Source organism: Protopterus annectens, chromosome 10.part0 (assembly GCF_019279795.1).
Source record: "Protopterus annectens isolate FY-2018-M chromosome 10.part0, PAN1.0, whole genome shotgun sequence".
Classification (NCBI taxonomy): Eukaryota; Metazoa; Chordata; order Ceratodontiformes; family Protopteridae; genus Protopterus; species Protopterus annectens.
Window position 1 is genome coordinate 328,078,774 of NC_056744.1, and position 13,299 is coordinate 328,092,072.

Below are 13,299 nucleotides of genomic sequence, written 5' to 3' on the forward strand. Positions count from 1 at the left end.
CAGGATCTTCCTTAGATCTAAGAAAAGCCTTGTCTATGTATTTTCACAGGTAGATGCTAAATTCTACCAGCTGCATCAATGGGGGAATTACCTGGGATAGAGTCAGATGACAAGAAGTGATGTCACCCTGCAAGCTATCCCAGCAGTAATATTTTACATATTAATTTAAGAACTCTCTGAGAGAGACTATTTTGTATTTTTCTTTCACCTGACAACATCAGCTGGAAGACACACTCACCACATCTGCCTTGCTTGCTCTGTAAGTAAGTTATGTATGATATAGTAATTCTTTAGATATAGTCAGGAATATAGCAAAAAACTTAATTTAGATGTTTTTCTTTATTTATTTGAGACTGTCCTGCAATTTTGTTTTAAATATTTCCTGTGATTTTGGACTCTGATGTTACTGTGATTATATACTGAGCATTTTCTTGTTCTTTTATTATTATTAAATATATTTAAACCTTTCATTGTGGCTGATATTTGTGAGACATATTTAAGTTCTCAGACTACTTGCATATTTATTTGGTGACACTGTGGGCAACTCCTAATAGCCTTGCTCTTGGTCAAACTACCATTTGTATTGACAGCAACATTATCCAGTAAGACTGGGCACCCTTTGTTAAGGGCCTTAAAGTAGCTGATAAAAAGTTGGCTGAGGGAGCATAGCTAGTAAACCCGTGCCAGCCTTTTCCGAGTGTGTCTGCATGTTGTGTATTAATCAAACCTCAAAGTGTGTGTGTGTGTGTCAGCTACTTGGGCAGGGACACAAAGCACTGGTTGGACAGAGAGGGTGCTGGAGGTCTTGGTTTGGTCACTCAGCTGAGATCTCATCTCTATAGCTGTGCCACTGGGGAGTCTTATCCAGGATCTAAATGAAGAGGGAGAAACCAGCCCCGGACAGACTGTGGTCTCTGTATGGTCTTACGGAAATTGCACTTGATGCAGAGAGCTGCATCTGGAAATACTGTGTGTGTGTGTGTGTGTGTGTGTACCTGTCACCCTCCCAGGGTACATCCCCCACTGTTGCCAGTGGTGAGGATTGAGGCCCTTTGATTACTGGACTAGTGGTGGGGCATCACATGTGGCTTCATCAACTCCCAAAAGGAAGGATATTTTTTAGAATGGTTCCAGAATCTGTGATAGAAACTGATGCTGCTGTTAGCCAAAAAAGCCTTTTCAGAAGCAGAAAAGAAAATGGTTTTAAGAGAGTTACGACTATGATAAGTCCTTGAAGAATATAGTCAGCAGATCCATTCAAACAGGCTAGTTCCCCAGCTGAGAAGTAGTAGGACAGAACTGCAGAAGGACAGGTGTGTCTTCTTCTTAAGAATGTGCCACTGTCAGTGACGTCAGGCAGTCCAACTTTGAAGCGCTCAAACCATCAGGCAATTTGAGCTGAGTTGCCCAAAAAGACAGAGGCACATTCTTAAGAAGACACATTTGTCCCTCTGCAGTTCTGTCATATGCTTAAGATGACAGCTCTAAACTCAAAGTAAAAAAGCATTCTGAAAGGTGAAAAAGTTCAGATAAAATGATACTTGTTAACTGTATGTACTTTCAAAAAGACCTTTCTGTGCCTCAGGATCATTAAATATGATGTTTACATATTTCACGTTTCATGAACCAGAAGACTCCCTATAAGCCCCTGATATGCTTTCAAATTCAATGCCCTTTTCCTTCAGTGCTAAATTAGGGGAAGGGGTGTAACTCTACAAGATAACAGGACCTGTTAGTGAGCACAGAACCAATGATAAGGTATGATCTGTAGATAACTTCAATTTTGTATCGGTTGCTAAATTTCATAATATTTCTTTTAGTAACTGTGGATTATAAACTTACTTTGCAAATCCAATAAAATCTTCATGATTTGTATTAATATATGACAAATGGATTTCAATCATCAGCAACACCTGCAAGAAAACAGCAAGAAAATGTTAGTGAGTCCGGAAACTTAGCGTCAGTTCTACTTAATTCAACAGGTAAACCAGAAAAGGCAGAAACAGATCACAAGGTACAGTGGCGATCTGCAGTACAGTTATAGTGCTTATTGGAGTTATATTCACCATAGCGCAAGTATAAATTGTCACAAAAAGGAGGATGGTGAACACTTAGGGCAGCTCAGTCTTCAGTAATGTTCCACAATCTCTAAGCTCATACCTGAAAAACAGCCTTATTGCCCTAGCAGTTGTATTAGGCTATCAAGAGAAGCAGACAAACATCCGTGCGATAAAGTCATTAAGCAGACACCCCCACAGTAACTGTTCGAATGACTGACTCTAGTCTGCAAGTCCACGAACAGTGAGAAAGCGAAGGATTTCAATATTATGTCAGAGAATGCAGTGTCTAGCAGTATTTTTTTTTCTCCAAGGTACTGTGGTCTTGGACTTGCATTTATAAGTAAAGGGGTTGTGGGGGTCCAGGAGGTTTGTCTTCTGCAAAAAAAAATGATTTAAAGGAGAACAGCTAGTTATGACAGCTGCAGTTTTCCATCTGAATCATTGTCCCCCCCCCCCATCATTAATGGATCTGGCTTTATTACTCTCACAATTATGACACAGAGCCAGTCACTCTCAGTAGGAAGTACACACAGATTATTTGTTTTTCTGAAGTTTACTAAAGTCAGACTGCTACAGTTTTTGCAAAATACGTGCTGCTTCACTTTCAGCTGACATGCCACATTCATAAGCAGCTGTAGCATTTACATTTAAAACGTCATGTTAGAGGGGTGTGCACCAGTAATAGACCCACTACTGCTGTATCTCACTACGACCAATATAAATGGGTATGTGCCAGTAACACACCCATTACTAATGCGTCTGAATAAGGCCAAATATTCAAAATGTGATAATGAATGCCAACAGACCAGAAAGAAGCTTCATGACATTTACTGCTGCTTAAACTATAAAGAAAGACACGTCAATTGGGTGCACATTGCAAATATACTTAAAAAATGGGGATGTTACTTAGCACCTGGAAACGGCGCAGCTCTTCATATCCAACTAAAATACTTGGTGGGGGGGGGGGGGTAACAAAGCATGTATTACAATAAACAGTTATTTTACTGGTACACATGCCGAGTGTGCACATACAGAGGCTTCTTCTTAATACATGAAATAATTTCATTTTAGCAAACAAGTTTCTTGATAACTTGCAAAGAATCAAGCTCCCTAATTCTACCATAAAAGATATTTTAGATGTCAAACAAGCCAGACCCCCATATAGTTCATCTCTTCTTTTTGTCTTTTTTTTATTCTGTACTAGTGTTATGTTAACGAGATGAGGTAAATGCTGCCAATCACATACTGCATTAGTAGTTTAAGCTGTTATGAAATAGTTGCCTTATAGGTGATTTCTTACTTAGTTCTGAGGTAAGTTCTGATAATTTTTTAATAGTGTTATAAACTATTTTTTATATTTTATTAGTTTAGTGAAGTTATTGTTCAGGTCTGTAGTGCACTTAATTTTTAGTTCAAGTTTTTATTTTTTAAATTTCACTGGCAATACCATTTTCTATTTCTCTAAATTCAATTCAAGTTTATTTAACTTTTTGTTTAAATGTTTCTTAATAATGTAAGTTGGACGGCAATAAAGATATTTAACTAAAATACTAATAAGAGTGGCGTATGTGTGCAGCATTGTAGAAATTCCTCCTCTAGGTTTGTCAAGAAGAGGTTTGCATATTGTGGGGCTATTCTGGTGTCAACGGCAGTGCCCAAAGTCCGAACGTGGTTCTCATTAAAGTTAAAATTGTTATATGTCATATTAAATTCTATATGCTGTCCCAATATATCTAGAATAACATTGTAATTATCTATTTTATTTTGTAAGAACTGGAGACAGACATCAATCAATGCCTTCTTTGTGTGGGATGTTTGTGCAGAGCGATGTAACATCTAATGTGGCAAAAACAGTGTTATTAAAACCTGACAGAATGCAAATAAAAATTACTGGTGGTGTGAATATAGCTGTCCCTTTCATTGACTAGTGGAGAATTAAAAACCCAGAAATCCCTTTTACCTGCATTTCTTTGTGTCATACAACTGGTTTATCCTGAGTTTCCTGGCTTTTGGATTTCTGGTAGCATGAAGAAAACTCCTGGCCTAGGCTGACTTGGAATGAGGTAATTACGTTTGCCAAATAGCCATGATCTGGCTAACAAGACTCCTTACATCTTCTGCTATGATCTGGACAGGATATAACAAGACTCCTTACATCTTCTGCCATGATCTGGACAGGATATAACAAAACTCCTTACATCTTCTGCCATGATCTGGAAAGGACATAACAAGAATCCTTACATCTTCTGCCATGACCTGGATACAACATAACACAACTCCTTACATCTTCTGCCATACTCTGGACAGGACATAAAAATACTCCTTACATCTTCTGCCATGATCTGGACAGGATATAACAAGACTCCTTACATCTTCTTCCATGATCTGGACAGGATATAACAAGACTCCTTACATCTTCTGCCATGATCTGGACAGGATATAACAAGACTCATTACATCTTTTGCCATGACGTGGACAGGATACAAGAAGACTCCTTACGTCTTCTGCCATTATTTGGACAGGATACAAGAAGACTCCTTACATCTTCTGCAATGATCTGGACAGGATATAAAAAGACTCCTTACATCTTCTGCCATGATCTCGACAGGATATAACATGACTCCTTACATCTTCTGCCATGATATGGACAGGATATAAAAAGACTCCTTACATCATCTGCCATGAACTGGACAGCATATAACAGGACTCCTTACATCTTCTACCATGATCTGGACAGGATATAACAAGACTCCTTACATCTTCTGCCATGATCTGGACAGCATATGACAAGACTCTGCACATCCTCTGCCATCATTTGAACAGGACATAACAAGACTCCTTACATCTTCTGCCATGATCTGGACAGGATATAACAAGACTCCTTAAATCTTCTGCCATGATATGGACAGGATACAACAAGACTCATTACATCTTTTTCCATGATCTGGATAGGATACAAAAAGACTCCTTACATCTTCAGCCATGATCTGCACAGGACATAACGAGACTCCTTACATCTTCTGCCATGATCTGAACAGGATATAACAAGACTCCGTTCATCTTATGCCTTGATCTGGACAGGATATAACAAGACTCCTTACATCTTCTGACATGATCTGGACAGGATATAACAAGACTCCTTACATCTTCTGCCATGATCTGGACAGATATAACAAGAAGCCTCATATCTTCTGCAATCACCTGGACAGGATATAACAAGACTCCTTACATTGTTTGCCATGATCTGGATAGGATAAAACAAGACTCCTTGCATCTTCTGCCATGTTCTGGACAGGATATTACAAGACTCATTACATCTTTTGCCATGATCTGGACTGCATATAACAAGACTGCTTACATCTTCTGCCATGATCTGGACAAGATATAACAAGACTCACTACATCTTTTGCCATGACGTGGACAGGATACAAGAAGACTCCTTACGTCTTCTGCCATTATCTGGACAGGATACAAGAAGACTCCTTACATCTTCTGCAATGATCGGGACAGGATATAAAAAGACTCCTTACATCTTCTGCCATGATCTGGACAGAATATAACATGACTCCTTACATCTTCTGCCATGATCTGGACAGGATATAAAAAGACTCCTTACATCATCTGCCATGAACTGGACAGCATATAACAGGACTCCTTACATCTTCAGCCATGATCTGCACAGGATATAACAAGACTCCTTACATCTTCTGCCATGATCTGGACAGGATATAACAAGACTCCTTACATCTTCTGCCATGATCTGGACGGATATAACAAGACTCCTCATATGTTCTGATATCATCTGGACAGGATATAACAAGACTCCTTAGATCTTCTTCCATGATCTGGACAGGATATAACAAGACTCCTTACATCTTTTGCCATGATCTGGACAGGATATAACAAGACTCCTTACATCTTCTGCCATGATCTGGACAGGATATAACAAGATTCCTTACATCTTCTGCCATGATCTGGACAGGATATAACAAGACTCCTTACATCTTCTGCCATGATCTGGACAGGATATAACAAGACTCCTTACATCTTCTGCCATGATCTGGACAAGATAAAACAAGACTCCTTACATCTTCTGCAATGATCTGGACAGGATATTACAAGACTCATTACATCTACTGCCATGATCTGGACAAGACATAACAACACCCTTAAATCTTCTGCCATGATCTGGACAGGACATAACAAGACTCCTTACATCTTCTGCCATGATCTGGACAGGACACAACAAGACTCCTTACATCTTCTGACATGATCTGGACAGGATATAGCAAGATTCCTTAAATCTTCTGCATTGATCTGGATAAGTTATAACATGACTTCTTACATCTTCTGCCATGATCTGGACAGGATATAACACCACTCCTTACATCTTCTGGAATGATCTCGACAGGATATAACTAGACTCCTTACATCTTCTGCCATGATCTGGACAGGATATAACAAGACTCCTTAAATCTTCTGCCATGATATGGACAGGATACAACAACACTCCTTACATCTTCTGCCATGATCTGGAGAGGATATGACAACACTCCTTACATCTTCTGCCATGATCTGGACAGGATATAAGAAGACTCCTTACATCTTCTGCCATGATCTGGACAGAATATAACAAGACTCCTTACATCTTCAGCCATGATCTGGACAGGACATAACAAGACTCCTTACATCATCTGCCATGAACTGGACAGCATATAACAGGACCCCTTACATCTTCAGCCATGATCTGGAAAGGATATAACAAGATTCCTTACATCTTCTGCCATGATCTGGAAAGGATATAGCAAGACTCCTTACATCTTCTGTCATGATCTGGACAGGATATAACAAGACTCCTTACATCTTCTGCCATGATCTGGACAAGATAAAACAAGACTCCTTACATCTTCTGTAATGATCTGGACAGGATATTACAAGACTCATTACATCTACTGCCATGATCTGGACAAGACATAACAACACCCTTAAATCTTCTGCCATGATCTGGACAGGACATAACAAGACTCTTTACATCTTCTGCCATGATCTGGACAAGACACAACAAGACTCCTTACATCTTCTGACATGATCTGGATGAGTTATAACATGACTTCTTACATCTTCTGCCATGATCTGGACAGGATATAACACCACTCCTTACATCTTCTGCCATGATCTCGACAGGATATAACTAGACTCCTTACATCTTCTGCCATGATCTGGACAGGATATAACAAGACTCCTTAAATCTTCTGCCATGATATGGACAGGATACAACAACACTCCTTACATCTTCTGCCATGATCTGGAGAGGATATGACAACACTCCTTACATCTTCTGCCATGATCTGGACAGGATATAACAAGACTCCTTACATCTTCTGCCATGATCTGGACAAGATAAAACAAGACTCCTTACATCTTCTGTAATGATCTGGACAGGATATTACAAGACTCATTACATCTACTGCCATGATCTGGACAAGACATAACAACACCCTTAAATCTTCTGCCATGATCTGGACAGGACATAACAAGACTCTTACATCTTCTGCCATGATCTGGACAGGACACAACAAGACTCCTTACATCTTCTGACATGATCTGGACAGGATATAGCAAGATTCCTTAAATCTTCTGCCATGATCTGGATGAGTTATAACATGACTTCTTACATCTTCTGCCATGATCTGGACAGGATATAACACCACTCCTTACATCTTCTGCCATGATCTCGACAGGATATAACTAGACTCCTTACATCTTCTGCCATGATCTGGACAGGATATAACAAGACTCCTTAAATCTTCTGCCATGATATGGACAGGATACAACAACACTCCTTACATCTTCTGCCATGATCTGGAGAGGATATGACAATACTCCTCACATCTTCTGCCATGATCTGGACAGGATATAAGAAGACTCCTTACATCTTCTGCCATGATCTGGACAGAATATAACAAGACTCCTTACATCTTCAGCCATGATCTGGACAGGACATAACAAGACTCCTTACATCTTCTGCCATGATCTGGACAGGATATAACAAGACTCCTTAAATCTTCTGCCATGACATGGACAGGATACAACAACACTCCTTACATCTTCTGCCATGATCTGGAGAGGATATGACAACACTCCTTACATCTTCTGCCATGATCTGGACAGGATATAAGAAGACTCCTTACATCTTCTGCCATGATCTGGACAGAATATAACAAGACTCATTACATCTTTTGGCATGACGTGGACAGGATACAAGAAGACTCCTTACGTCTTCTGCCATTATCTGGACAGGATACAAGAAGACTCCTTACATCTTCTGCAATGATCGGGACAGGATATAAAAAGACTCCTTACATCTTCTGCCATGATCTGGACAGAATATAACATGACTCCTTACATCTTCTGCCATGATCTGGACAGGATATAAAAAGACTCCTTACATCATCTGCCATGAACTGGACAGCATATAACAGGACTCCTTACATCTTCAGCCATGATCTGCACAGGATATAACAAGACTCCTTACATCTTCTGCCATGATCTGGACAGGATATAACAAGACTCCGTTCATCTTATGCCTTGATCTGGACGGATATAACAAGACTCCTCATATGTTCTGATATGATCTGGACAGGATATAACAAGACTCCTTAGATCTTCTTCCATGATCTGGACAGGATATAACAAGACTCCTTACATCTTTTGCCATGATTTGGACAGGATATAACAAGACTCCTTACATCTTCTGCCATGATCTGGACAGGATATAACAAGATTCCTTACATCTTCTGCCATGATCTGGACAGGATATAACAAGACTCCTTACATCTTCTGCCATGATCTGGACAGGATATAACAAGACTCCTTACATCTTCTGCCATGATCTGGACAAGATAAAACAAGACTCCTTACATCTTCTGTAATGATCTGGACAGGATATTACAAGACTCATTACATCTACTGCCATGATCTGGACAAGACATAACAACACCCTTAAATCTTCTGCCATGATCTGGACAGGACATAACAAGACTCCTTACATCTTCTGCCATGATCTGGGCAGGACACAACAAGACTCCTTACATCTTCTGACATGATCTGGACAGGATATAGCAAGATTCCTTAAATCTTCTGCCATGATCTGGATGAGTTATAACATGACTTCTTACATCTTCTGCCATGATCTGGACAGGATATAACACCACTCCTTACATCTTCTGCCATGATCTCGACAGGATATAACTAGACTCCTTACATCTTCTGCCATGATCTGGACAGGATATAACAAGACTCCTTAAATCTTCTGCCATGATATGGACAGGATACAACAACACTCCTTACATCTTCTGCCATGATCTGGAGAGGATATGACAACACTCCTTACATCTTCTGCCATGATCTGGACAGGATATAAGAAGACTCCTTACATCTTCTGCCATGATCTGGACAGAATATAACAAGACTCCTTACATCTTCAGCCATGATCTGGACAGGACATAACAAGACTCCTTACATCTTCTGCCATGATCTGGACAGGATATAACAAGACTCCTTAAATCTTCTGCCATGATATGGACAGGATACAACAACACTCCTTACATCTTCTGCCATGATCTGGAGAGGATATGACAACACTCCTTACATCTTCTGCCATGATCTGGACAGGATATAAGAAGACTCCTTACATCTTCTGCCATGATCTGCACAGAATATAACAAGATTCCTTACATCTTCTGCCATGATCTGGACAGGATATAACAAGACTCCTTACATCCTCTGCCATGATCTGGACAGGATATAACAAGACTCCTTACATCTTTTACCATGATCTGGATGGGATAAACTAGAATTCTTACATCTTCTGCAATGATCTGGACAAGATATAAAAACACTCCTTACATCTTTTGCCATGATCTGGACAGGATATAACAACACTCCTTACATCTTCTGTCATGCTCTGGAAAGGACATAAGACTCCTTACACCTTCTGCAATGATCTAGACAGGATATAACAAGACACCTTACATCTTCAGATCATGGCAGGACAGGATATAACAAGATTCATTACATCTTTTGCCATGACCTGGACAGGATACAGCAAGACTCCTTACATCTTCTGCCATGATCTGGATAGGATACAACAAGACTCCTTACATCTTTTGCCATGATCTGCACAGGATATAACAAGCCTCGTTATATCTTCTGCCATGATCTGGATAGGATATAACAAGACTCCATTCATCTTATGCCTTGATCTGGACAGGATATAACAAGACTCCTTACATCTTCTGCCATGATCTGGACAGGATATAACAAGACTCCTTACATCTTCTGCCATGATCTGGACAGGATATAACAAGACTCCTCATATCTTCTGCAATGATCTGGATAGGACATAACAAGACTCCTTACATCTTCTGCCATGATCTGCATAGATATAACAAGACTCCTTACATCTTCTGCCTTGATCTGGACAGGATATAACAAGACTCCTTACATCTTCTGCCATTATCTGCACAGGATATAAGAAGACTCCTTGCAACTTCTGCCATGATCTGGACAGGATATTGCAAGACTGCTTACATCTTCTGCCATGATCTGGACAAGATATAACAAGACTCCTTAGATATTCTGCCATGATCTGGACAGGATATACCAAGACTCCTTACATCTTCTGCCATGATCTGGAAAGGATATAACAAGACTCCTTACATCTTCTGCCATGATCTGGACAGGATATAACAAGACTCCTTACATCTTCTGCCATGATCTGGAAAGGATATAACAAGACTCCTTACATCTTCAGCCTGATCTGGACAGGATAAAATAGGACTCCTTACATCTTCTGGCATGATATGGACAGGATATTACAAGACTCATTGCATCTACTGCCATGATCTGGACAGGACATAACAACAGCCATAAATCTTCTGTCATGATCTGGACAGGACATAACAAGACTCCTTACATCTTCTGCCATGATCTGGACAGGATATAACAAGACTCCTTACATCTTCTTCCATGATCTGGACAGGATATACCAAGATTCCTTATATCTTCTGCTATGATCTCGACAGGATATAACAAGACTCCTTACATCTTCTGCCATGATCTGGACAGGATATTACAAGACTCTTTACATCTTCTGCCATGATCTGGACAGGACATAACATGACTCCTTACATCTTCTGCTATGATCTGGACGGATATAACAAGACTCCTCATATGTTCTGATATGATCTGGACAGGATATAACAAGACTCCTTAGATCTTCTTCCATGATCTGGACAGGATATAACAAGACTCCTTACATCTTTTGCCATGATTTGGACAGGATATAACAAGACTCCTTACATCTTCTGCCATGATCTGGACAGGATATAACAAGATTCCTTACATCTTCTGCCATGATCTGGACAGGATATAACAAGACTCCTTACATCTTCTGCCATGATCTGGACAGGATATAACAAGACTCCTTACATCTTCTGCCATGATCTGGACAAGATAAAACAAGACTCCTTACATCTTCTGTAATGATCTGGACAGGATATTACAAGACTCATTACATCTACTGCCATGATCTGGACAAGACATAACAACACCCTTAAATCTTCTGCCATGATCTGGACAGGACATAACAAGACTCCTTACATCTTCTGCCATGATCTGGACAGGACACAACAAGACTCCTTACATCTTCTGACATGATCTGGACAGGATATAGCAAGATTCCTTAAATCTTCTGCCATGATCTGGATGAGTTATAACATGACTTCTTACATCTTCTGCCATGATCTGGACAGGATATAACACCACTCCTTACATCTTCTGCCATGATCTCGACAGGATATAACTAGACTCCTTACATCTTCTGCCATGATCTGGACAGGATATAACAAGACTCCTTAAATCTTCTGCCATGATATGGACAGGATACAACAACACTCCTTACATCTTCTGCCATGATCTGGAGAGGATATGACAACACTCCTTACATCTTCTGCCATGATCTGGACAGGATATAAGAAGACTCCTTACATCTTCTGCCATGATCTGGACAGAATATAACAAGACTCCTTACATCTTCAGCCATGATCTGGACAGGACATAACAAGACTCCTTACATCTTCTGCCATGATCTGGACAGGATATAACAAGACTCCTTAAATCTTCTGCCATGATATGGACAGGATACAACAACACTCCTTACATCTTCTGCCATGATCTGGAGAGGATATGACAACACTCCTTACATCTTCTGCCATGATCTGGACAGGATATAAGAAGACTCCTTACATCTTCTGCCATGATCTGGACAGAATATAACAAGACTCCTTACATCTTCAGCCATGATCTGGACAGGATATAACAAGACTCCTTACATCTTCTGCCATGATCTAGACAGGACATAACAAGACCCCTTACATCTTCTGCCATGATCTGCACAGAATATAACAAGATTCCTTACATCTTCTGCCATGATCTGGACAGGATATAACAAGACTCCTTACATCCTCTGCCATGATCTGGACAGGATATAACAAGACTCCTTACATCTTTTACCATGATCTGGATGGGATAAACTAGAATTCTTACATCTTCTGCAATGATCTGGACAAGATATAAAAACACTCCTTACATCTTTTGCCATGATCTGGACAGGATATAACAACACTCCTTACATCTTCTGTCATGATCTGGAAAGGACATAAGACTCCTTACACCTTCTGCAATGATCTAGACAGGATATAACAAGACACCTTACATCTTCAGATCATGGCAGGACAGGATATAACAAGATTCATTACATCTTTTGCCATGACCGGGACAGGATACAGCAAGACTCCTTACATCTTCTGCCATGATCTGGATAGGATACAACAAGACTCCTTACATCTTTTGCCATGATCTGCACAGGATATAACAAGACTCGTTATATCTTCTGCCATGATCTGGATAGGATATAACAAGACTCCATTCATCTTATGCCTTGATCTGGACAGGATATAACAAGACTCCTTACATCTTCTGCCATGATCTGGACAGGATATAACAAGACTCCTTACATCTTCTGCCATGATCTGGACAGGATATAACAAGACTCCTCATATCTTCTGCAATGATCTGGATAGGACATAACAAGACTCCTTACATCTTCTGCCATGATCTGCATAGATATAACAAGACTCCTTACATCTTCTGCCTTGATCTGGACAGGATATAACAA

The 13,299-nt window shown here is 40.0% G+C and overlaps 1 protein-coding gene across 3 annotated transcripts in view; it reads right to left on the reverse strand.

Moving 5' to 3' along the window:
• The window catches only part of DNM3 (dynamin 3), a 2,680,418-nt gene that overhangs the window by 1,652,601 nt on the left and 1,014,518 nt on the right, over window positions 1–13,299 (reverse strand). For all 3 annotated transcript variants that reach the window (XM_044085220.1, XM_044085219.1, XM_044085218.1), the window contains exon 12: window positions 1,843–1,913. In XM_044085220.1, the coding sequence (XP_043941155.1) occupies window positions 1,843–1,913 (71 nt within the window). The remainder of the gene's footprint in view (window positions 1–1,842; window positions 1,914–13,299) is intronic.